Source organism: Dendrobium catenatum, unplaced genomic scaffold (assembly GCF_001605985.2).
Source record: "Dendrobium catenatum unplaced genomic scaffold, ASM160598v2 fragScaff_scaffold_156, whole genome shotgun sequence".
Lineage (NCBI taxonomy): Eukaryota > Viridiplantae > Streptophyta > Magnoliopsida > Asparagales > Orchidaceae > Dendrobium > Dendrobium catenatum.
The window spans coordinates 7,485,627-7,513,174 of record NW_021318618.1 but is presented as its reverse complement, the minus strand read 5'-3'; the positions used below and the strand labels follow the sequence as shown (position 1 = coordinate 7,513,174).

General features: G+C 36.3%; 1 protein-coding gene and 1 non-coding gene across 2 annotated transcripts; both read left to right on the top strand.

The window, feature by feature from the left end:
• Positions 1 to 13,553: 13,553 nt before the first annotated feature.
• On the top strand, positions 13,554 to 15,401 carry LOC110113325 (leucine-rich repeat extensin-like protein 4). The gene has a single exon (XM_020845862.1). The coding sequence runs from the start codon at positions 13,554 to 13,556 to the stop codon at positions 15,399 to 15,401; it is 1,848 nt and encodes a 615-aa protein (XP_020701521.1).
• A 9,272-nt stretch (positions 15,402 to 24,673) lies between these two features.
• On the top strand, positions 24,674 to 24,760 carry TRNAS-GGA. Its single transcript has one exon. It is a non-coding gene; the product is annotated as a tRNA-Ser (tRNA).
• The last annotated feature ends 2,788 nt before the right edge of the window (positions 24,761 to 27,548 follow it).

The following is a 27,548-nucleotide window of genomic DNA, read 5'->3' as shown; positions in this document are numbered from 1 at the left end:
AATTGCTTAAACTCTAGCTTGTCCTCAAGAAAATAAAAATAATCTAAGTTGGTGAACAATTAGATTTTTTCCACTCAATGAAGTATAAATATTATTAAATTGAACTATGATCTAGGGTTTTATTATTATTCTAGTTTTGTATAATTTTTAATTTCATTTTTACTATATTTAATTAAATAATTCGAATACAAAAATAATTCTAGTAAACATGAGGGAAATTGAGCCGCTCGGGAAGCTCCACAAAAGGGTTACTCTTAAACATCCCAACAAGTGCATCATTAAAATTTAAAGTATATCTATAATACTACTCATGTTGGTCTACACTATGAGCCATCTTCATTTTTATCTCAAATTTCCAATTCTTGGTTTCCTCTCAAAATTGATTTACCTCTTACATTTTGTCCCATTAAATCAACAACTAGCTCTCTGGATATTTTAGGAACTGTGGTACTCCTACTACTATTATTGTTACTTAGTCTTCTGGGTAATATTGGCTCACATAAATAACCTTACTCCTAATCTTTTCCTACATTATTAAAACTCAAAATTATTCTTTTTTTTTTTTGATAGCTTGAATAAGAATAATTATTCTTTATTTTGATCCCCCCACCCCTCGGCACAAACTACTACTTATAAAGCATAAACAAGATAAGGGTGTCCTTAACTAATAAAGATGGTGCCACTATTGATGAACATGAGAGATAAAAATATAAGTTTCTCTACATCAATAGAATATCCCTTTTGAATTGAGCAGGTCAAAAGGGCATGGTTATGAGTGACTTCTAATATTATTACTTGGAAAAAAAAGGTAAAAAAGAAATAATGCCAAGCTTTGGAGGTTTGGGTCATTAAAGAGGTAGGGAATTTAATAATTTTATCATATTTGTTCTTCCAACTTGCGCCACTGGTAGGTCCACACTAGACATTCAAGATGCCATCAAGATTTATAGTTGTTTTAAAAAAGGAATTGTACTCATCAAATTAAAAATCCCTCAGTCAGTAAACCTTAGTAATAGCTACAAAATCAAAAGAACCCCATTTTCCTTTTTTACATTTATAAAAAAATCATGCACTATATTAATTATGGCGACATAGGGTTCTTCACAAAATCTTTCCTAACCTCTACTTGCTATGATTTGTATTACAGGTGGAGTAGGAAGTTGAAAACCTCACTCTCAAATAAAATTTTTGTTTACTTGTGTCAATAAATCTTGATTGAATATCAAAGGAAATAAATATGCTTTTACCAAAGGAGGAAATATAACTTCCTACAAAGCAACTTAGGAGATATTCTATCTAGAGAAATTTTCAAAGAAAATAGAAGTTTGAAGTAAATGGATAATGATGAATAAAACTAAAGATAGATTCTCTTCTTATAACAAATCAAAGCACTATAACATTGTGAGATACGACACTACAACGCTTAATGTAGACATTAAATGAAAACATAATCAATGGAACGAGTTTTTTGGAAATTGGAGCATCATTTTGGGAAAGGCCACTACCTCAGTATTTGACATGTGTCATTGCCTTGGCACAGATGTATGAGAACCACTATGGTACTTTAATCGAAACACTTATGATGCTTAATAATACGTCAATGCTTGTTAAGGTGCTCACAATGCTTAACTAACTTTAAATATTAAATTTATATCCATACCCTTACTATTTGATTTTTTTACAAGCCATGGTTTTTACTCAATTGAATGAGCGCTACTTTGTTCAAATAGTGGCACTATGGAGCAAAATATTACATAAAAATTACTAATGTTTGGATTATAAATCTAATTATTATTTTGAAATAAAATGCAAAACTATTCAAGGTACCAACTTTTTCAATAACGAATATGCAATCATAAATAACTCATAAAATAAAGATATGAGTAGCTGAAGCTTGGAAACAAGAAGAACAAATCGTCGGCATGGAGGACTGATGGGATGGGAGAAAGGGGGGCAATTGCCGTCACGAAACTCGCCAAGACACACGGAGCAGTCGGCATTGCAGCCGCCGCCGCTGCCGCAGGTGATGTACGGCTTCGTGGGAATGGAGATACGATGATGGTAGATTCATCGAGTCCGACGGTGCGAATGCGCCACACGCGGTAATCTGCCTCGGAACCGTAAGCCGAGAGTTCGTCGCCGGCGGCTAACGAGGACGGTGTAGTAAGTGAGGATGAGGAAGAACGCTGCGGCAGCCGTGCAGAAGTCGAACAAAAACGAAGGAGCCGAAGAAGCCTATCGTGCAATGAAACCGAACAGCACGATGAAGCTTTCCTTCCTTCCGATGAGTTTGTAACCCGCTCGTATTGAGCGGGTTTCTAATTCACGCAAAATAGCCTTCCTAATACACTCCTAATACATCCGATGGTTTCTTTTTGCTCCGCTCAAAATTATCCAAACAACCAAATATAATAAATACAGGTAATTATTTTACTTTACACTCCTAATTCAGACAACCAAACAGCCCCTTATTGGATTATAGTTTTCTCCGCTTCTTGAGTTGTCGGAGGCTTCCCTCGCCTCTGATGATGTCGTTTTGGTTTCTCCCTTGAGCAGCTTCTTCATCATCTCCCCAAGGCTGGAAAAATTCCCATTCATCTTCTCGTAGATGGCTGAAATTTGACTTTTGACATATGAAAGTTGAGTGTGGAGATATGAAATTTCAGCTTTCTATTATCCGATCTCCCCTTCCAACAATTCTACCTTTTACAATCGGTACCCGGATCTATCCTCCAAACATCAAAAACAGCCCAAAAAACAGCAGTTTCTAGCCTTCAAACGGCAAAAAACAACAACTCGGCGAGTGAAACGCAATAGAAATTAGTGAGGAAACTTCCATTTCTGGCCAATAAATTGCTTTGATATCAATTTGATAGGAAACACTTGTATATCTCAAGTATTTCCTATCAATATTTGGAAAACAACGAGATTTCTCCACAAAAAGCCGCACAAAAACATGAAAACAATTGATAATTTGTATTATTTGATGAAAGGGAAACATAAAATATCAAGATGCAATTGATCCTCTATTCGAGAGGAGGATTGATCTCTCCCAATCTCTAGACACCGCTAGAGCCCAAAGAAAACCTCAGAGATCTCAAATTTCAGCTAAATTCAAGATGTCATAACCCTAGGAAAACAAACTATTTAATGCATATAATTCAAAAGGAAATCTCTAATTAGTTCATACATTCAAATTTCCCTCATAACTCTCTCAAAAATACTTCCTAAAATGCCTTTTTTTTACTCCTGCGGTCCGAGCGACGTACAGAAGAGGCGGAGAGTTCCACCTCTATTTCGCCCAAGCCGGTTCCGTTGGATCGGCTGGACCGGTCTAACATTTTCCCATGGGGATGTGTGTGCAACCTGGGTGGGACGGGGTTGTGCGAACTTGTCAGGATGGGAGGAGACAGACAAACAGATGGAGTTGTAGCATATTTTGATACCTTTAATTGGATGTTCGAATCACTCAAAATCGAGACAGGGACGTTCGAATCACAAAGCATATCCAAGTGACCCAGCCAAGGTTTAAAATTGCGTAAATAAGCCTCGAGGCATTTTTCGTCCGTGAGGTGAGGCGTAAGCCTCGAGGCGGTGTGAGGCGTAAGCCTCACCGACGAAGAATTGCGTAAATGAGAATTTAAGGGTTTTAGAAGTAAAAAATAGTAAGATTCTATCATACAATAAAAACATCTAAATGACAATTAAAATTAGGGGAAAGTAAGAAAATAGATGCAATAAAATCATATCCCAAAGTACAAAACCACAAAATATTAGTCTATCAAAACTCCCAAAGTATAATTAAGAAAGAACATATATAATCCAATCATGTCCCATCACTAAATGAGTCTTCAAGGGAATCTTCTCACCCCTTCCTCCTCTCCTATAGAGTCCAATGTCTTCCAATCGAAGCATGCACTCATGAAGAAGTAGACTAACACTAACAACTATTACTAAAGATGATGAATAGAACAATATGCCGGACTGCCGGGGGTCCAAGTTTATTGTAAGAGTAATTTTGAAGTTCTGTTTGTTTTTGAAGTTCATAAGTTGTTTGTATGGGAAGATACCGAGTGGTACCGAGCATGTTCCTTAGCAGTACCGAGCATGTACCTAGCTGTACTAAGCTGTACCGAGCATGTACCGAGCAAATACCTAGCTGTACCGACTACCGAGCATATACTGAGCGATATCGAGCATGTACCTAGCAGTACCGAGCAAATACCTAGCTGTACCGAGCATATGCTGAGCGGTATCGAGCATATACTGAGCGATATCGAGCATATACTGAGCGGTACCGAGCATATATTTGAGGCGTACGCCTCAGCCAGAATTGCGCAATTGCGCCTCTGAGGCGCACCTCAGTCCAAGTGAGACGTATGCCTCTGCCAGGAGAGGAATTGCGTAAGCCTCGAGGCGATTTTGGGTCAAATTGCGCAGAGGCGCGCCTCTTATTGCGCAATTTTAAACAGAGACCCAACTTCCTCTGTCGCCTCACCAATTACGCGTTGAACTCAGAGTAAGAAATGAGGAGAAGAAAGGAAGATGGTTACCGTGACAATGGAGGAAGAAAGCGGACTACTCTCTCGCCCATGCATTTACTCTAGGCTCGATTTTGAGCAGGTTTACTCTACGCGAAAAATGAACTAAACGTGAGAGTTCCAAATACATCAGAATTTTATTTCACTTTACTTTGTGTCAAACCAAACACCCTAAAAGTTAAAACCCATGCATTTACTTTACTTTACTTCCTAAAGTATTCCAACCAAATAGCCCCTTAGCTACAAGTTTGTTTTTCATTCAACTATTGGTTGAAGAATTTTTTTTTAAATTATGCCTATCATAATGTTGAACTTCTTAGGATCCCAAGTTATGCAAATTAATTATGATATGCAGGAAATCATGCAAATACACAAAAAAAATCATGAACTCTTTATTATGATAATTTTTTTATCTTAGCTGAAGATTGAAATTACAAAGAAATTCACATCGATGACATTTTAATAATCATTTGCTAGAAATAACATGTAGAATTCATAAAGTGAAAGCATACAATCAATTTAAGATCATATAGCCATAGAAACCTAGATTGTATTGAATTTGAAAAAAATCATTCAAAATGCTAACCAAATCAATAATTTTGAGAGCATAAATAAAGTAGAAGAAAAAGAAATCAATAAATCAAGCCTCCCATTTGTACAAGGAAGTAATATCGCGTGAAAAGATTTTACTCCAATTTGGTCAAGGAGAGGGCTAGATGTTATGCATGTCACTATGTCATGAAGGCCATTGGGAATCGCTATCCAGCCCACTGCAAGATGCATGCCAAGCAATAACTCCATTTTCACATTTATATTCAATTTCTTATCCATGTCTTACACCTCTTTTATATTTTTCATGTTTTATTTAATTTTGTTATGTTTATGTATGTTTCATCTTGTATTAAAGGTTCCTCCCCCATAAACGATTACCACATGGACATTGTAAGGGTGGTTGATGAATGAATTAATTTCATGTGAAAACTCTATTTTAGCCCTCTGTCATCACTTTATTTTCTCTTCTCCTTATCTTCAGTTTCTCCATTTCCACTAATCTATATCTTTCTCTCCATTGTCGTCACCTATTTGGTATATCATAGCTCTTTTGCATCCTCACTTTCCAGGTAGTCTTGACGTTCCTAATCTCTTTATATTTCTAATCTTTGATCCATATGATAACACATATAATGCCTATGTAAAACACCATTCATTTGAGATGAACATATGTTGTGATCCAGCGCTATCAAGCCCCAACCCCTCATGACCTTACTCTCCAAGAAAAACAGATCCAATTTCATTATGGTGCTTTGACTATTTTCATGATATGCTCACCTTTCTTGTTATCTTTAGGATGCAATACTTTTTCACTCTGTAGCGCTGATCAAGACCAACCCCAATTCACTTTCAATTAAATTTTTAATCTCACACTATCTGCTTGTGTAACCATTAAGTTTAACTTGCTCATGGGGATTTCTAAGCTAATAATTGCCTCGTTGGGCCAAGCTTGTACAAAACAATACATTTTTTTCTATAGCTTCAACATATTACTCTTCAAATCTGTATGCTCCTTTTAGTGATGCAATTCTCTTATACCGTCTGAGTAGTGATTTCTTGTCAGACGCAAAATTCATTCATTTTTCACTTTAGTAAGCTTTAACTTTGGTTATACGAGTTTCTACCAAAGTTGTTGTTTTACAATTGGTGCTCTAGATTTCCTGGCATGCATCAAGTTTGTATGGAGTTGACCTGCACATATCCATCAAATCAATGCGAGCAAAAGTGAAGAATGTGACAATCGATGAACATGATTTTTGGCAAGTATGAAACTTCATTTAAATGCTCGAATGGCTTTTGATCACTAAACGGATTGCGCCGATGCAATCAGAGCGTCGAATTTAACTAAGGGAGGATCCCTTTGCAGTTGAATTAAACGAAGGTGGTTGAAATCGGCAATTTACGGGCGCAACGTTACCCGAAAGATGCCCGTTCACAAAACGGACTTCACTGTTGAGTCTAAAACGTCAAAAATACCTAAGAACAACTGTAATATTGCTTGGATTCTTTGCACAATTGAGAATGCAAAATCGACACGAATTTTGAGGTAACGACACACAAAACTTTGGCATATGAAAGACTAGAAAATCTTGGGGTTCAATTTTTATATTTAAATTTACATGGAAATCCTCAAATCCCTCCATTCCCTCACCCTCTCCTTTCACTTCGCACAAACTGCTCTCCCCCACTCGCCCTCTTCGTTTCTCTGTTCGACCCCTTCAGCAAATTCCCGCAACTCCATCTCTCCTCTACTCGAAACACTCAGCATCCCACTTCCTCTTCACATGAAAATCCACCCAGCCGAACTTTTCTCCTCTCCATTACAACAGCCATCTCCCTCAGCTCACAAATCTTTTTCTACCTGCTATCCTCATATGATTATTCTTCCCCTCAGTTTTCCTAATTTCGACCTTTGATTTACATGGCTTATAAAGGAATCTTTGTCTTGGCAGTTCTGTCCAAGTTCCTATTGCTTTCCACTATTGCAATCTTTAAAATTTAGTAATTTGACTTTCGGTTTCATGTTATTCATGAACTAATACTCACCCACGTAAGGATTTATTTCTAATCTTACTCAATTCACTTATGATAAATTGATTCTATAATGCTTTTTCTATTTTTAGTGATCTTTTGGTGACACTTTTTTGTGTGTATGTATTCATTCTTATTTCACATATTATCTTGTAGACTACCCTCGTGATGACTAGGATGAGTGCCATAGCTGACCATGTGATAGTTATTTTGATTATTGTTTCCATCACAGACAATGCATAACCATTATTTTAACACATCAAGCTGGCTACCCTTTGGGCACCACCATGATGATTGAGAGGATGATCAATTTGATCCATCCCATTATATCAAAAATAAATTGTCCCCGATTTGATGGTACCATGATCTTAATGTTCTCCTTGACTAGTTTATTATAGTTGAAGATTATTGCAATTGGTGATGCAGGATTATGTATGCAATGTTTAATTCACTTAGATTTTGCACAACTTATGATCAGAATAATTCTAGAATAAATCTATTTAGCAAATTTAAACAATGAAATAAAGCAATTAGTGGTTATCCGCTTAGGTTTGAAATCACATGATAAGAATTTTGAAGCTACCAAAATAAATAGAAAATCAACACGATGAATCGTAGTAGTTTTCAAACTAATCCCTAATCTAACAATGAGAATTATGATGCATTGAGGGGCACTCAAATCCTACGATTACTAAGCTTAAGCAAGGGCAATGCGGAAGAGTCCGTTGTGACTGTAATCAAACTAATGAGAGTTTAGACTAAAAGGAATAAGACGCAAGGGAAAAGAGAAACCTTCGTTAGGGAGAGGTGGAGATCCTCCACTCGATGCCTTCGAAGTGTTCGTCGATAGCCTCTACCAAATAGATCAACGTGCGCTCCAAGTAATCCTCGACGGTGAGATCAACTCTTGGATTCACGTCGAATAAAGCAGATTGTAGAACGTCTACGAAGCCGTCTTCGTCCCAAGTTATGCCGTAATCAGTTTCCGGATCCGCCATTCATGGATGAGTGAAGGTAGAATCTCTCTAGCACTCGATACAACCTTTGAACGGCGGCAAGAACTAACTCCAAGTGTTCTCCCAATAATCTGAAACAATTCCTTCAGGAAATCTGAAATATTTCAGATTTATCTCACAAAACCTGAGAGGAACTTCAGCTGTCAATAAGCAGAGGAAAGGCACTAGAAGGAGTAAGAGTTGTGGGCTCAAATTCAATAGGGGATTGAGGGAAGAGAGGAGATATGAGAGAGGGAGGAGAGAGGCGGTTGGGAGAGAGGAGGCTGGCGGGATTGAGAGGAAGTGGGGAATTTTATTTCCTAATTCCATTTTTTGGTTTTAGGAAATAATTTAGAGCTTGGGGCTTGGGAAAATTTCGGTCAAGAGGAAATTTGGGGAGTTTGAAATATTTTCAAAAGAGAGGATTAGCTTAAGGAAATAATTGATTGGGCATTGATGGGCCAAGGGAGAGGGGGCCGGCGGCATTTTCATGGGGATAGGGATTTGGGTGCCATGTGTACAAGCTTGCCTAAAATAGTTTTGAAATTAGGAAGGTATTTAATTAAGTCTATTTGAATTTGAATTCAAATATTGTTAAGTTTAGAAACTTTCCTAAAATAGATTAACTAATTTAGGAAAGATTTTAAAATTCAAAATATTTGAATTTGAATCTCAAATCAGCCCCGAATTTTGTCAATCCAAATAGGCAAGTGGAGCAAGGGGGAAGAGGGGTCGGCGGCAATGGGCACGGGTGAGGATTTTGGTCGGGGGTGGTTAGGAGGTAAGAGAGAAGGGTTCGGCTAGGTGAGTGGGTTTGGTGGCTTTGTGAGTTAGGATTGAAGGATGAAGAAAGAAAAAGGGTATGAGGATAGAAACCACGAACCCGACTTATCTAGGTTGGTGGATATTGCACGATTCTTCCTCTCCTAGGAAGCTCTCTCCATTAGAACTCTCAAGCTCTCTCAACTCTTATGCGAGAAGAAATTTTAATAAGCAATTATTCATTACCATGAAACAGTAAGCAAAGGGCTATATATAGCCAAGTACAATGGACTCAAAGACATAAAAGGCTCAATTTCCCTTTGGGCTCATACATGACACATCCCATTAAAGGGGTACAAACGGAAAGATCAAAATAACAATAAGCAAATACATAAATACTGAAATAACAAAAGGACTCAGAAATACAATGACTCGATCGTGGCCGTAGATCGGCGGCCACGTCTCTGATAAACCTTCCACGATTTGATGTCCCCATCAATTGGTATGGTCTCTTTACAAGGAAGATGGTTTAGTTCACCGCCATGAAAATGAATGACAACCAAATGATTTTGGCGTGGTTTTCTCTTTGAAAATGACATGCATGGAGGAGCTTCTTTATCCATTTGGGATGCCATATGCACATCTCTGCCAAAAATTTCTTTTAGTACCGTGGCAGCAGCTTTTCGATGAATTACCAAATTTGTCCATGAGTATGTAAACAAATTAGAGGATTTTGAGTGCTTGTTGTATGCTAGGAGAGGAAGATTTGATCATAATATCCATATTCGTCCAAGGCCTGTACATTAATCTTAGGATGGAAGTTGAACCCCATAGCCCCTCCTCAGATGATGCCTTCATCACTCCCTCAAATAAAAAAAATAAAAAAATAATTAAAAAAATAATATGACCCCTTCTCCTGCTTAGCCTTTCCGTCTACCAATCTTAGGCTATATGAACCCTTCTCCTCCTTAGCCTCAACTTCAACTTTTATTTTCTCGAGAGCTTGATTGGGTAAAGCAAGCATCAAGCTTGTTTGTCCTTACTTATTGCAATGTACCAATGCTCTTTTGAAGAGCAATGCATTTCTATTGTTGCAGCTTAATTACTTAAGGCCTTGTTTGACCCAACTGTAGATGAACTCCTGATAAGTTACCTCCAAGGCACGATATCCAACATGTCGTATATATTCTTTCCACTATCCTCAGGCTGTTCAAGTTAACCAATTTAGTCTTAGAATTTCACGTTGCCCTAATTGAGCCCCCAACTATACAAAATTGATCCAAAATAGTCACTCATATTATAATTGTAATATAAAATTGATCCCAATTTAGTCTCAAAAGGATCCTTTTGAATCAATTTTGTTTAGTCGAAGGACTAAATTGAAGCACTGTTATACTTCAGGGTTAAAATGGCATCGGGGGACTATTTTGATATTTAACCCATATTCCTTCTTACATTGTATTCAAATTCTTTCTCATAATAGGATGAATCTAAAGAGCATGTTGAATTTAAGGGATTGGTTGATGGTCCAAAGGCTTCTTAAGGGAAAACATTAGCTCGTGCATACCCCCTACTAGGGGTGTAAACGAGTCGAGTCGAGTCGAGTATTTGCCTTATCAAGCCTGGCTCGTTTAGTCCTTAATGAGCTCGAGCTCGACTCATTTAGAAAATATCAAGCTCGAGCTCGCTCGAAAGCTCGAGCTCGTTTGAAAAGCTCGAGCTCGAGATCGAGCTCGTTTGAGAAGCACCAATGCATGTGATGGGTATTATTATATATATAATTAATATTATAAATATAATATATATAATTATATCGAGTAGCTTGATAAGCTTTCGAGTCGAGTCAGGCTGAGCTTGAACTCGAGCTCGTTAATCATTCGAGCTCGATTGTAGGCTCGAGCTCGAGCTCGAAGCTCGATAAGCTCGGCTTGCGAGCTCGTTAACGAGTCGAGTTCGAGCCGGCTCACGAGCTGGCTCGGCTCACTTACATCCCTACCCCCTACTCTAATTTTAAGAAACATGGGACCAAGAGTATGAATGCGAACAACCGTTTTCTAAATAAATTCATGGTCAAGTATCGCTCCTCGGTATTGCATGTTGATAGCATGTTATATCTTATATGAAGCTCCTCTTTTCTAAGATCCATCTTCATAGCAACTATAGTTTGTTTCAATCCACCATGGGGACCCAACCGCAATCCACCCCTATAGTCTGTTGTCGTAGCTCTACCACTCTTTAGCATATTTTATTTTTTTGGACATTTAGGTCAATTAAGACAAACTCACACACGCATCGCATACACAAAGACTCAAACCTATTTCTAGAGAAGAATTAATTGTTGAAATTGATTTTTTTCTGCTTTATATCATTAATTTGTAATCCTTGAATGTGTTGTTGCTTAAATGAATTATCTGTTTTACATTAACTCTATTGTCTTTTGTGTATTACATTGCATTCATGTCAGATACCTGAGGAAGAACCTCCAGAAAGAGTCTGTCTCAACATAAATTACTGACCTTTTATTAAATGAGTATTTGGCTCTTGGCTATATCAGCTTCTGCATGTGTTCCCTCTTCTTTCCTTCAAAAGAACAAAAAAATAACAGGTATTACAGAAGGGAAAGCCAAATATTGAGCAGTTTAAGAAAGAAAAGCCGTTATTCTGGAGCCCAAAATCTAACCTGATATCTTAAAACATAATAAGCAGGAGAGTGTATGGTTTTAGCCTATCACCATTTATTTGTATCTGACAGAAATATTTTCATGTTTATGTTTTTATTTGTTGTAGTCATGGATAACATTCTTAGCAATATCTGGGATGTCAATACTGAAATTTAGTTCTAGTACATTTTTGATACTATAACGGGCATTTTCGTCTAGAATCTCGAGTGCTGGTGTCAGCTGGTGGTGAAATTATTTTGTTTGGTCACCGGACACCTTCCAGAGATGAATGAGGACGTACCATTTCACTTTTTAGTTGTGTACCGGTGTTGTGTACCTTTATGTACCGGGTGACATGGAGCATCCTGATTCGCCTATGGACTGTTCGATAAATGCACAGAATAATTTTTCCAACCGGTGCCTTTCTGCCGGATGGGTGAAGAATTAATGCATGCAGATTTTCTCATGATATGTAAGATAAGTAAGCAACAATGTCTGGTTAATTCATTAGGTCATTCACTAGTCATAATTTTGATCAGCAAGGCAACAATTTTCCAAACCGTGACTCAACAAGATGAAAATTTACTGATAAGTTTCCCATCTCATCATGCTTTGCCAGATTTCCTTTAATAATGTAGTTGTGTTATTTTTAAGAAATTTGACAATTAATTTTTCACTATTTTTTTTTTTAAATATGATAATCTTTTTGTTTTTTATGATAGTTTTATAATAATAATGTCAAGCTTTTATCCCACTAAGTGAGATAGGCAACATAAATTATTTTCTTCATTGTATTCTGTTAAGCGTCAAATTCTTATTCAAATTAGGTTCAGTGTTAAATACTGCGTAGTAAAGATTATTGTAATATACTGTATGCATATGGTGATTAGTAATGTAAATTGATTTGTCATCTGATGTTGAGTGTCCACACATATCCACCCACGAGGTCATTGGCGTACCCATATCCACTCATGCCCATTGGGTACGGGTGGGTGTGAGTATGGGTACCTAATACAGTGCTCTGCTTAAATTCTTTTGGAATATATATATATATCTTATTAAAGTTTTATTTGAGGTAATTTAAGTTTTTCTGTTTTTACTTTTAAATTTTTTTCTCTGCCATAATTTAAAAATATTTTAAAAAATAGAAAATTAAAATAAAATTGAAAATTTTAATTTTCAAATTTATATTATTTTTTATTAATTATTTCTCTTATAATAAAACAGTTAAAAAATTATTTCAAATAAAATCTAAGGAATTCTATTTAATAATTCATAATATAATCAAACCCAATTATAACTTAATAATTTAGAAATGTTGTGTCGCGATATTTGTTACGGCATATAAATATTAAGTTTAGCATTGTTGTTCTGTACGAAGATCTAGCATATACAAAAATAAGAAAGAGAGGTGAAAAAGATATAAGACGTAACATAATTTTAACATGAAAATTTCATAAAGGGAAAAAATCATTGGATCTCACCGAATTAAAATGATTTCATTAGTATTTGTTCTTAGTTATAAAGAATGCTAATCTTAAACTCTGCTTGGTTACGCCTATACACCTGTGAATATTCATTTGTGTAGGTATTCATTTCGCAAGTGTGAGCCAAGCATAATGAGAACTCTCTCTATAACACCCAGAATCTTATTTAGAATAATTCTTTCTTTTATTTTTTATGATACAATAATCAGAGCTATCTAATTTCATCTATCAACAATAAACAGCACAAACAAATTTTTTAATTCAGAATATCAATACACATCTATATTCATTGATCCAAAAATAAATCATATGTAACATTTAAAATAAATATAAAATAAAAATAAATCAAATCATGTTAAGCCAAATCCAAATATTTAAATAAACAAATAATTCCAAAATTGCCCTCTTCATTTTAAATACAATGTATAAATCCAAGCAAGATATCCCCAAAGCACCGACTACCCCAACCCGCCACCTTTCATGTGCTGAAACCTCGCCGTCGCAGCCTCTTTCTCTCTCGCCGGAATGTCTCTTCCCTTCTTTCTTTTCCTCCTCGTATTATCTCCGGCGATATCTACAAAGGCACTTAACCAAAGCGACGCCGCCAATCCCGACCAATTCCGATTCCCTAACCCCCGCCTCCGAGCGGCTTATATCGCCCTCCGAACTTGGAAAACCACAGCCATCTTCTCCGACCCGAAAAATCTTACCGCCTCATGGATGGGCCCCAACGTCTGCTCCTACTCCGGCGTATTCTGCGCCCCTCTCCCCTTTCAACCCTCCCTCACCGTCGTCGCAGCCATCGACCTCAATGGTGCCGACATCGCTGGATTCCTGCCCCCTGAACTCGGGCTCCTGTCTGACCTCGCCGTCTTCCACCTCAACTCCAACCGCTTCTACGGCGGCGTCCCTTCCACATTTAGCCACCTCAGGCTCCTCTACGAGCTCGACCTCAGCAATAACCGATTCGTCGGCAAGTTCCCTGCCGTTGTCCTCAAGCTACCGTCGCTTCGATTCCTCGACCTCCGGTTCAATGAGTTTAAAGGGAATATACCGCCGGCGCTCTTCGACCGCCCGCTTGATGCCATCTTCCTTAACTCTAACCGCCTCCGTGGTGGAATTCCGGGGAATTTGGGGAATTCCCCTGTTTCTGTTGTTGTGCTTGCAAACAATGATCTTGGCGGGTGCATTCCGTCAAGCATTCAAAGGATGGAGAGAAGCCTTAATGAGATTATTCTTCTTAATGATAATCTTGGCGGGTGTATTCCGCCGGAGGTTGGGACGGTGAAGAAACTTACTGTCTTTGATGTGAGCTTTAATAGGCTGCAAGGGTCGATTCCGCTTACTTCTGCGGGGTTGACAAGTTTAGAGCAGCTTGATGTGGGGAGAAATCAACTTACGGGAATTGTTCCCGGTGCCGTTTGTATGCTGCCGAAGCTGCAAAATTTCACCTTTTCTTATAATTTCTTCTCCGGCGTGACCCCGGAATGTGTTGGGAGGAGAGGGGTGGTTGTAGATGGGAGTGAAAACTGCATTGTTGGAATTCCGAGCCAGCGGCCACCGAGTCAGTGCACGGCGGATGCTACGCTGCCGTTTGATTGTACGATGGCAAAGTGCGGCGCAGGAAAGTTCCCGCTCCCAAGGCCGGCTCACCTGGGAGGGAGACCGAGTTTGAACACACCGCCACCACCGAAGCAGGGTGTTAAGGGTAGCGGAAGAAGCTCGCCACCGCCACCGCCGCCGCTACCGGCGCCTGTTAGTGGGGAACACACGGGGCAGATCTCTTCCCATCCACCACGACCGCCGCCATCTTCGGCGCCATCTCCGTCGACTAAATCTAACCCACCTCCTGCTACTGGACAAGGCTCTCAGCACTCTGCGGTTCCACCGCTACCGCCGCCACCATCGTCTTCTGGCAATGAACCTGCGGAATCGCCACATTCCTCCGCACGGCCACCTAAAACTTCGTCTCCGCCGGTCTACCATTCGCCTCCAGCTAAGCAACCTGTTTGGCCAACGACGGCGGAGAATCCGGTCTACCCTTACCCGTCTCAGACAGTCCAGCCCATTCACCATTCGCCTCCGCCAGCAGAACCGATACATAACTCGCCACATCCGATCCACAACCCAGGGCTTTCTTCGCCGCCTCCAGTCTACAACTCGCCACCCCCATTGAACCACCCTGTCGAACATTCGTCGCCCCATTCGAGCCAACCGCGCTGCGAGTTGCCACATCATATAGGCTCTTCTTCTACCTATACCGCCACTTACACTCACCAGCCTACATCATCCAACCCAAAACAGCCCACTACCAACCATTACTTGCAGCCCATTTCTCCTCACCAGCATTCCTCAACATTAGCCCACTTCTAAAGCCCAACAGCCCTCTCACACCCAAAATAGCCCTTCTACCTATACTCCCACATCCACTCACCTAGCTCACTTCCAAAGAACCCCCTCATTTTCTCTAATAGAAAGAAGCTTACTATCACACTCTCTACCTTAATTTCTCTCTCTATTATTAGTTTGGTATTACTGTTATTAAAAAAAAAGGAAAAGAAAAGAAAAAAGAAAAGAGAGATTAAAAAAAGAGAAGAGAAAATATATTTGTGTTTTAATTCATCGTCGTCACCTCGACATTGTCGCTATCACATATCTCACGCAAGGTATAATGATTTTTATACTTAAAAAAAAATCCAAATCCTTTTTTCGGATCTTGTGGCGCAACGGGTAGACCACCTATGTGTGATTTTCTTAGCGTGCTGGCTCGGTGCGACGCTTGAGGCAAGGTGGGTGAGCCTTGTCCTAGTAAGGTAAAATCTAAGTACTTGTACGCACTTTCAAGTCGGGGGAGAAATTTTAAGTCTATTGCGCAAATACCCTTGTAACCAATACACATCTTTCTTTGTGTGGTGGGGTAGAAGACCACGGTTGTGGTGTCACCAGACACCGACCATGCACTTTTTTTTTTTTACTTGTTGGAAGGTTGCTGAAATTTGGATTGATAGGGGATCTGATGTTGGGAGAAACATGGAGAAGCAAGATGAAGAAGAGCTACATAGCTCTTGGAGACCAAAAAAAGTGAAAACTATTTCAAATTCCAAAAATACTAAATCATACTCTTCTTCTACCTATAGCACCTATTTATAGCAATATAATAGAAATGCCTATAACTTTCTAGAAAAAGGTACTAAATTAGATAAGCTATTCCTAAGCCTTGATTTAACTAATATGCTCCGCATTATTCTCCCCTTGTCTGAAGAATTTGGGACTATCAGTCCCAGTGGATAGTCAAGCTGGCGAGGGAACTCCTGAGCTTGGGTTTGTATAGCTTTGTTTTCTACAATTTGCACTTTGTCTCGGCTTTGTGTCCCTCCATCTCCTCAAGAATTCTTATGGCAAGCTCATGCTTGCCGACCTTCTCAAAACCTGATATCAGACGAGTGTAAGTAACAACATCAGCCTCTATCCCCTTTGCTTCCATTTGCACCTTAGCTCCATTGCTTCTTCCAAAATTCCATCTTTAGCATTTTCTAGAAATGCCTAGAACTTTCTAGAAAAAGGTACTAAATTAGATAAGCTATTATTAAGCCTCGATTTAACTAATATGCTCCGCATCATAATCAGTCTTAAACAGAATCACATGGAACTAAACTTGCAACCAAAATCACAAGGAACTATACATAGTATGCTTAAAATAAACTGTAATTCACAAAATTAAAAAAAAAAAAAAGCAAACACAAATGAGTGAACAAAAGACTTGTGTTGGATAAATTTTCAACATGATTCACCCCCAAGAAATGATATTGAAGGTAATGTACAAGCAAGTACACAAAGCCCTTAACAAATATTGTGAATCACATATGAATGAATCACATATGAACAATAGCAATTGATGTGTAACACTTGCAACCAGTCATGCAATCAAATACACTAATCTCCTGCAAGTAAAGGAGGTTGACATGCAATTAATAAGATAATTTGCTAACCAATATATGCTCAAGGAGTTCGAAGCAAACGCAGTTTGCATGCAATCAATGTCACCCGGTCAAGTAATGCTCCTCAGTATTGCATGTTGATAACATATTATATCTTATATGAAGATCGATCATCTTTTCTAAGATCCATTTTCATAGCAACTATAATTTGTTGCAATCCACCATGGGGACCCAATCGCAATCCACCACTATAGTCTGTTGCAGTAGCTCTACCACTGTTTAGCATACCCATTCAACCTTCAACAACGATGTACAAGCTGCAAGCGCTCGTAGTTCACCACCCCAAAGCAAACACAAGCCACAAATAGAAATTTAGGCTTCGTTTGGGACGGCTTTCTTTATGCTTCGTAAGGCAGCTTTCTAGTATAAAAAATTTATTTGTTGTACTAAAAAACTGCTTTAAGAAACAGTAAAAAAAACCGTTCCAAATGAAATCTTTGTCATAGAAACAGTTGCAAAATTTTAATGTAACAGAATTTAGAAACTCCGGATATCTTGTCTCAAATCTCGTTAATTTGTGCAAATAGTAAATCCAAGGGAATCAAAGAATACATTGTAGACATGCTTTATTTAGAAGTAAATGCACAAACCAGAACTCCTAAAAGAATCACACAAAGCCACTAAAATTAATTAAGATCATTTTTTCAACACGTTTATTTTTATGACTTCCATCGCTTCTTGATACCAATATTGCGGTTGGAACTATATGTAGGCTTCGTTTGGGACGTTTTCTTTATTGCTTGATGAAACAGCTTTCTAGTATAAGAAATTTAATTTTTATACTAAAAAACTGCTTCAAGAAGTAATAAAAAAACCGTCCCAAACAAAGCCGTAGAGAAGAATTAATTATTGAAATGGATGTTTCTGCTTTATATCATGAATTTGTAATCCTAGAATGTGTTGTTGCTTAAATGAATTTTCTGTTTTTCCATTAACTCTATTATATTTTGTTATTTCATTGTATTTTTGTCAGATACCTGAGGAAGAACCTGTTGGAGAAAATGAAGAATTTGAAGAAAACAAAAATTTTCTTAATGAACTGTAATGAACAGGAAAGCTCTTAAAACTAAGGCAAAAATACAGAGAACAAAAAGGTTCAATTTTTTTCTCACTTTTCCTTTCTCGTACAGCAAAAATTTTAAAATAAAAATAACTAAAAGCCAAATTGACACAGTAAAGACAACTTTTCACTAATATAACGCTTCAGTTTTAATAACACAAATGATAAACTAATTTTGCATTAATTCATAACAAAACCCCATATTGCAAAATTCCTACACCCAGATTTGATCGGAATATATCAATTTTTTTTTAAAATTGAGAACTTTTGTGAATCCATTAGCAACTTGATCTTTAGTATAATAATACTTAATTGCAATAGTTGCTTTTACCACAACTTCTCTTACAAAATGATATTGGAGCTCCATGTGCTTCGATTACCATGATGCACCAGAATCTTCGTCATAGATATTGTGGATTTATTATCACAAAATATGTCAATCACCTTTAATTGAGATTGTTGAAAATCTTCTAATATTCTTCACATTCAAATTGCTTGACATGCTGTTCTTGAAGCTGCAATATATTCAGCTTTTGAAGATGACAATGCAGTATTAGCTTGTTTCTTTGTGCTCCAATATACTGCTCCAGACCCAAGATTGAATATGAATCCACTTGTGCTCTTTCTAACTTCTATGGAACCTGCCAAATCACTATCAGTAAAACCAACTAAATTAAAGTTAGAAATTGATTTGTACCAAATCTCATAATTTATTGTCTCCTAAATGTAGCGAAGAATGCATTTAGTTGCACCAAGATGATATACATACGGATTACGGATGAACCTTGAAATAAGATTGACAGATTACATAATATTATGCCTGCTATTTATCAAATACATAAGGCCACCCATAATTCTTCTAAATACTTTCTTATTAGCATTAGTTGTACCATCATTCTGAACTAACTTTTCATTCATATTCATGTGTATTGAAAAAATCTTGCAAATCAGCATATTATACTTCTTTAGTAACTCCAATGTATATCTTTTTTTAGATATAAAAATTTCATCATCTGCTTGAATAATTTGTAAGCCCAAAAAATGGTGCAGCAACCGCAAATTAGTCATATCAAATTCTTTCATCATATTAGCCTTGAACTTTTCAATCAACATATTAGATGATCCTGAATAGATAATATTATCAACATAAATACAAACAATAAGCAAATTACCATTTTTAGTCAACACATACAAAGTAGACTCACTTTCACTTCTATGAAATCCCTTCTTTTGGAAGTATGAATTAAGCCTCCAATACCATGCTCTTAGTGCATGCATGTTTAAGCCCATAAAGTGTCTTCTTTAGTTTATAAACTTTCTCCTCTTTGCCATTGATAATGAAACCATGTGGTGTATTAATGTATATTTCTTTCTTCAAATTACCATCCAAAAATGCAGATTTAACATCAAAATGAAAAAATATTTCACTTCATTTATGCAACTAATGTACGCAATAGTCTAACAGTTTTAAATCTAGCAATAAAAGAAAAGGTTTTATGGAAATCAATACCATATTTTTGTGCATAACTTTTGACAACAAGCCTTGTTTTGTATTTTTTATGCTTCCATCTGAATTGTACTTCACCTTATAAATCCACTTTACACCAATTGGATCTTTTCCTTGTAGCATATCAACAAGCTCCAAGTATCATTCTTCTCAATATTTTGAATCTATTCTTTCATAGCATTTTCTCATTCTTCTTTTCCACAAGCATCTTCATAACATAATGGATCTATAACCATAAGGGCAAATGTACAATCATGCAAATGTCTCATCTTTCTATGATGTCTCTCTTCAAATGTACTTAAATCTATTAATCTAGGACTTAAAAGAGATGAATTATATGACAATTCATCACTAACTTTTTGATTGTTAGTCATATTAATTTGATGATTCTCCTCAAATTCAACAACTGCTTTTCCTTTATCATGAATTATAGATTCACTCTAATACCACATACTATCTTCATCAAAAATAACATCTCTATTGATAATAATCTTCTCAGATTGTGGATCAAACAATATGTATGCATTTGACTGAATGTTGTAGCCAATGAATATCAACTTTCTAGATTTGCTATCCAACTTACTTCTATTGTGACTATCATTCAATGCATAAGCAATACTTTCAAATACTTTCAAATGACTGATGATAGGTTTTCTATCATTTCATGTTTCATAAGGTATAATATTTTGAACAGTTTTTATTGGAGAAATATTCAAAATATAAATAGCACTTGAAACACCTTCCGCCCAAAATGTATTTGATAAATTTTTCATATTCAACATACTTCTTGTCATCTCTACAACAGTTCTATTCTTCCTTTCCATAACCCCGTTTGGATGTGGTGTATTAGAAGCACTTAATTGTCTGGAGATCTCATACTTATCACAAAATTTTCCAATCTCATTTGATGTAAATTCTGCACCTCTATCTTTGCATAGAATTTTAATGTTCTTATCACTTCGATTCTCCACAAATGCTTTAAAATGCATAAATAAAAGGCTTCTGATTTACGCTTCAAAAAATACACTCAATTCATTCTAGTATAATCATCAACAAACAAAACAAAATATTTATACCCTCCATGACATTGTGTATTCCTTGAACCACATAAATTTGCATGAATTAACTCTAAATATCTTCTTGCTCTCCATGAGTTTTAATAGGAAAAAAGCTTTTTTAGCATGCTTTCTCATAACACAAGCTTCACAAATTCCACTATGGTCAACTTTAGGCAAACCATAAATCGTCTTCTTTTTTATACAATAATTTTAAACCTCCCATATATAAATAATCATATCTAAAATGTCATAATTCTACATCATATAACTTTTTAGTCATCAATACTTTTTCTTGAATTGTTGAAATAATAAGTAAAAAAATTTTATTTGGAGCCATCTGAATTTTTGTAATTTATTGCTTACTTTTTTGTCTTCAATTTTACAAGCTTTTTCATCAAATTCAACTATATATATATTCACTATCAATTAATTGTCCAATACTTAGCAAATTCTGTGTAAGTTTTGGAACATACAAAGCATCATATGAACTTGAACAATATTATTATCACCAAGTCTTACTTCTATTTTTTTTTTTTTTTGACATATCAATCTATCTAAAAAGAGACTTCATTCCAATCATGTGATTAGACAACCACTATCAAGGAACCAAATTTCTGAATTATCGCAATCACCTTGGAAATGTGTCATAAACAGATTATTTTGATATGTTGTCTTCTTTGCAAAATTGGCTTGTTTTTGTTTGAACCAACATATGTCTTATGAATGTCCAAACTTCTTACAAAAATCACACTGCACTTTGTCTTTGCCTTCTTGATTACTTTATTTGTTCCAACAATTTGTCTCAATATGATCAAACTTCTTATAATTATAGCATTTCTTTTGACCTCCACTTGATCTTTTATCTCTATAAGTTCCTCTTCCACAAAAAGCACCACAACCACCTCTTCCTCTATAAGCACTTCATGCTCCTCTACCAAGACCTCGTTCTTTGTTGCCACTAGTTGAAGTTTCCTTCACTCGAAATTCCTTCTCAACTGTCTTCGCTTCGCTTATGTTTATTATCTTCTCATGATCCATCAACGAACTCATTATTTCATCAAAAGAATATAATGCAAGATCTTTGGATTCTTCAATAGCAGCCACCACATGTTCGAAATTTGTTGAAAGACTCCTTAGAACTTTGGATACAACCTTCTTATCAGATATTGGCTCTCCAAATGATTACATTTTGTTCACAATTGTTGATACCCAGAGAGATAAGTTTGAATGCCTTCTCTTTCATTTATATTCATAGTTTCAAAGTGAAGTCGGATAGATTTTAGCTTTATTGTCTTTACTCTTATAAGCCTTGAAATTCTTTCTCCAAAATAACTCAAGCTTCTTTTGATGTCTCTGCCATAGAAATTCTTGAAAATATACTATCATCCATAGCTTGTTGAATGAAAAATAAAGTCTTTGAATCCTTCTTCTCTTCATTCATGTTCTCCAATTTGCACACCATTCACCGTAAGATCTCACAAATCTTGTGACTTGAACAACGTGTTCATTTTGATACTCCAAAACTCATACTTCTCACCATTGAAGATGGGAATCAAAGGTTGAGAAGTAGTGTTTGTTGCCAAGAAAAATTCCTTGAAATACTTGAATGAGAATCACACACCTTGTTTTTAGAATAATACACGAAATCTTCTAAAACTTTGCTTCAATCCAGAAATTAATTCGACGCCCACTTCAATCGAAATCAAGCTCTGATATCACAATCTTGGAGAAAATGAAGAAATAGGAGAAAACAAAAAAAATTTTAATGAACTTCCCCGAACAAGAAAGCTCTTAAAGCAAAGGCAAAAATACAGAGAACAAAAAGGTTCAGTTTTTTCCTCACTTATCCTTTCACGTACAACAATAGTTCTAAAATAAAAATAACTAAAAGCCAAACCGACACAATAAAGACACATTTTCACAAATACAACGCTTCAGTTCTAATAACACAAATAATAAACTAATTTTGCATTAATTCATAAAAGAACCTCCAGAAAGAGTCTGTCTCGACAGAAATTACTGACCTCTTATTAGATGAGTATTTGGCTCTTGGCTTGATCTTCTTCTGCATGTGTTCCCTCTTCTTTCCTTCAAAAGAACATAAAAACAACAGATATACAGAAGGGAAAGCCAAATATTGAGCAGTTTAAGAAAGCAAAGACGTTAATCTGGAGCCCCAAATCTAACCTGATATCTTAAACATAATAAGCAGGAGCGTTTATGGCTACATATCTGGAGACTTCTAGGCTAGAAATATTTGGGATAATTAGTCACGCCGTCAAACGTCTCTTCAGAGTGGCAGCGGATCGATACCGTCTAAAAAAAAAAACATTCTTAGCAATATCTGGGATGTCAATACTGAAATTTAGTTCTAGTACATTTTTGATACTGTAACTGGCATTTTCTTCTAGCATTTTCATCTAAAACCTAGAGTGCTGGTGTGAACTGGTGCCTTAGGAGAAATTATTGTGTACGCAGTCCTAACGTAGAGAATGGTCCGGATTGCTGTGTATTTACTATGTATTTGTTGCATATTTTTTGATACACAACAAATAAGCGATAAATAAGCAGCAAATTAATAATACTTACTAAATTCACAATAAAAATACAAAAAATACTCACTAAATACGTAGAAAATACTCACAACTAATGATTGACTTAGTATTTTCTACTTATTTTTTGCATTTTTATTGTGTATTTAGTGTGTATTATTTATATATCTGCTGCTTATTTGCCGCTTATTTACTGTGTATCAAAAAATATGCAGAAAATACGCAGTAAATACGCAGCAATCCTGATCATTCTCTACATTCAAACTTCGTAACACAATAATTTCTCCTTTCCTTAGGGATAGGAGAACTTTTAATGCGTGCAGATATTCTCATGTTAAGATAAGTAAGCAACAATGTCTGTTTAATTCAATAGGTCACTAATCATAATTTGATCAAATTGTATAGCAAAGTAAGAATTTGCCAAACCTTGAGGACTCAACAAGATGAAAATTTACTGATAAGTTTCCATCTCCTCATGCTTGCTAGATTTCTTTTGATAATGTAGTCAAGTTATTTTTAAGGTTTCATTTGGGATAAATTTTTTGTTATTTTTTATGATGATATTTTTAGTACAAAAAATTCTTTTAAAGCAATGAAAAAGCAACGGCTAAAAATAAATTTTGTACTAAAACTCTTTTTTTTTTTTTAGAAATTTTTGGGCTAAGCCCGTATATTGAATAAAAAGAGATTATATGTGTGGAGAAGAACTAAGCCCAAAAAAAGGAGCAAGCTCAAAAGAGCCCAAAAAATAAAACATGCAGCCCTTTGAAAAATTGCATATTAGCAAAGTATAAGTACTGATGAATTGATTCAGACACTCGTGTTTAGAATATCAAATGGATGTGGGATATGTATGTAATATCATAATTAAACAAACATGAACGGCATATTATTTAATTCATATGATAATAAAAATTGTTTTTATAACAATTATTATTAAAAAAGAAATATTAGTCCCAATGGTTTTGAGATTAAATTAAAATTAAATAAATAATATATTGAGATTAAATATTATTTAATTACTAAAATATATTTGAGCTCTCTTTATAATTAAAGTTTATTTAAGTCTGATTCATTAGTAAGTTTGTCATTTTTATTATTGTTATTTTATTTATTATGTCTTTTAATGATGAACCAAGTTTCCTATGGATTTTGATAACTCGAGAAGTTTTGATTTGGTTATGATCCAAAAAAGAATGGAATAATCATTCCATGATAAAATCAAATTCAAATAAACATCCTTTTTGTTTGCATAACGTGTATGTGACACACCATACAATTGAAATAGAAAGATTCATCGGATGATTCATGAATTCCATGGGTTAGCTGATGAAAGAAGTTGTTGTTGATAAATATGAGATTGGAAAAGAAATTTCTTATTATAGAACCATCGGGCGGTTATACATGTACTACAATTAAGATGAAGGACTCGCTATTCATTCGGGTTTTGGTCAAGAATAACATTCTGTAGGAGAGATGGCCGAGTGGTTCAAGGCGTAGCATTGGAACTGCTATGTAGACTTTTGTTTACCGAGGGTTCGAATCCCTCTCTCTCCGTTTCTTTTCATTCATCAACGTTACCGACTACAATGTATCAAATCAAATAAAAATTGATATCATTATTCTAACGGTAAGACCCTTATTTACATTTACTTATTTAATAGAGATTCTCTAGCCCTAATCCATCCCTGTGATAGGTAAAATACAAATAGAAATATCGTATCGATTGCAATTGCTCAGGATACCCTCTTTTAGCTTCTAGGTCTATTTTTTAGTTCAAGATCCCTTTTACTAACTGGAAGAAAAGAATTAGTAGAGATTTTCCGCCCAAAATGGGAATGGGCTGGAGTTATGAACTTCTAATCATGGAATCGACTCGATCATCAGATTATAAGTTCATTCCAGACCGGACCAGGCCGGAATAGGGTTATGTACATTCTTCTTATGAGAAGGGGTCATTCGAGCGTATGTAAATAGATACTCTGTTTACATATGGATCCCTACGTCGTTACATTCTATTTAGGATTAGGAATAGGCGTAATCGGACCCGCTTTTGACATATCTATCGTTATTTGGGTACCCTATTCACTTCTTTGGGAGTTGAAATGAGTGAAACACCTTGCCTCAGTGCTTCAATCCCATTACGGTCAAGACAGCAAGCAAGGCGATAGTTGTGGAGGATGGTAGTGAATGAAGAAGGAATCCCTAACCTCAAAGTGAGAGCACTGACCTCCCACACGGAGTTTTGATGGACTGTCCCCTGGGTCTAGCGAATTGAACTAGAGAGCCAGCAAAAGCCTTCTCTTCTGTCGGACGCTCAAACTAGCTGACGATATGTACGGAGGAGCGTACCGTATGGATTGACGAAAAAAGTTTCAGCACAATAGGTAGAATGAGAATCGAACTCACTTGTGTACGTCGAACAGGTTGCCTCCCTAGGCGCATCGGTGCACGGGAAGGTTTTGTGGGGCCACGGCATCTTGATCCCATCCCTCTCTTGACTCGCAAGACGCGCTTGACTCACCATAGAATAGATCGAGGGGGGTTCGAACTCCCATTGCCTGCTTGTCAGGCCAGATTCCATCCGATCACAAAATACACCAGCCCTCGACTAATGACATAGTCGAGCTTCTTTTTATCGGGTGAGATATCTTCCTTCTATAAAATGATTCCTGCTTTCGTCAGGGCTTCGGCCGGTTTTCACCAACTACATACAGACTTTTATGTCAACACATTTCATCCCTACCATACCAAACGCAACTCAGCCAGTAAGCCAGGGAGGAGAAGTCGGATTGCAGGATCGTTCGCAGGACACTTTAGTTGTGATGAAAAATCGATATAGGGTCAGTATTCTAAAGCATACTGGTTCAGGTGGAGCAAACTTTACCATGGAAAACTTTACTTTACGTGTTGGAACTCAGACTTCTTTTGGGACGCGTCTAACTTCTGGGTGAGTTGACTAACCGTAGCCCCACCTAAAAAAAGAAAACTAGCTTAGCAGGTCAGGTCTTGGCTCAGCAGACTCAACAGATCTTGTTGGGTTAGGAGATCCTGTTGATTCAGAAGGAGAAGAAGAAGGCTCGAAAGCAGGCGTGGAACACATATGTTTTCCGTATGTTGGAAAATTTTTGTATTTGAACATTTTAATCAAAAAATAATTTTGACCCGTTTAAAAAATCGGGTCGGGTTTGGGTTAACCCTTTGACCCGAAATTGACCCGAAAGTATCCGATTTTGACCCGAAAGCCCGATTTTGACACGGAAACCCGAGATTGACCCGTTTTGACCCAAAAATTAGCCATTTTTTGTTGGAAAAAATGAGTCGTGTTCGGGTTGACCCGAATAGTGTCGGGTCAGTTTCAGGTTCGACCCGAACCCGACCTGTGACCTGAAATTGACACCCCTGACATAAAACTATGTACTCAATATAATTGAATTTTTAATTAGAATATATTTGTTTAAATTTTTTGGTGTTTTTCACATAATATGAAGGTGTAATGTAGGATTCTACTCATTTGTTGTTTCATTTAAGTTAGTTTTCTTATTATTTTTAAAATAATTTTTTAGTAAAAAATTTAGTTTTATAAATTTTTTACTAAAAAATCGAATTTTATTTGTTTAATTAGAACTCTACACAGAGAAAAAAAAAAATAGAGAGCATGATCTGTCTAAAAAAACTTGATTAACTTATTATTTTAGGCGTTGAATGCCCAAATATTTTATGTGTTTCTCAGCTTGCTGGAGCTGTTATGCGTTTACTTCTATTATAATAACCTGTAAATGTACAGTTTTTGGGTGGTTGGGCAGTTGATAAGCATCAAGATTCAAGAGCCATCACGATTTGGCCAGAATCTCTGCCAAACACAGCAGCTGCAGCTGCAGCTGAAGCTCCACAATACGGATGCAGATACCCATGAATCTCTAAGCAATTTTCCATTTGTTATTATTACTTGTTTAATATGCTGAAGCAATGTGGGTTTGGGCTCACAACTGAGCTAATTTGATCCTCTAGATCATTTCATGCTTTTGTTGGTTAAAATCTTAGCTAATTTAGGCTTCATTTGGAATTACCTTTTTATCATTTTTTAAAACATTTTTCTTATACAAAATTAAATTTTTTTACTAAAAAACTATTTTAAGAAGTAGTAAAAAAACAGCTCAAACAAAGTTTTATTTGGGATGACTTTTTTATTGCTTCTTTAAACAAAATTTCAGTACAAAATTTTAATTTTTTAATTAAAACTTTGTTTTAAAAATCAATAAAAAATTATCCCAGTCTTAGGCTTCGTTCAGGATAATTTTCTTATTACTTTATGAAGCAACTTTTTAGTACAAAATTTTAATTT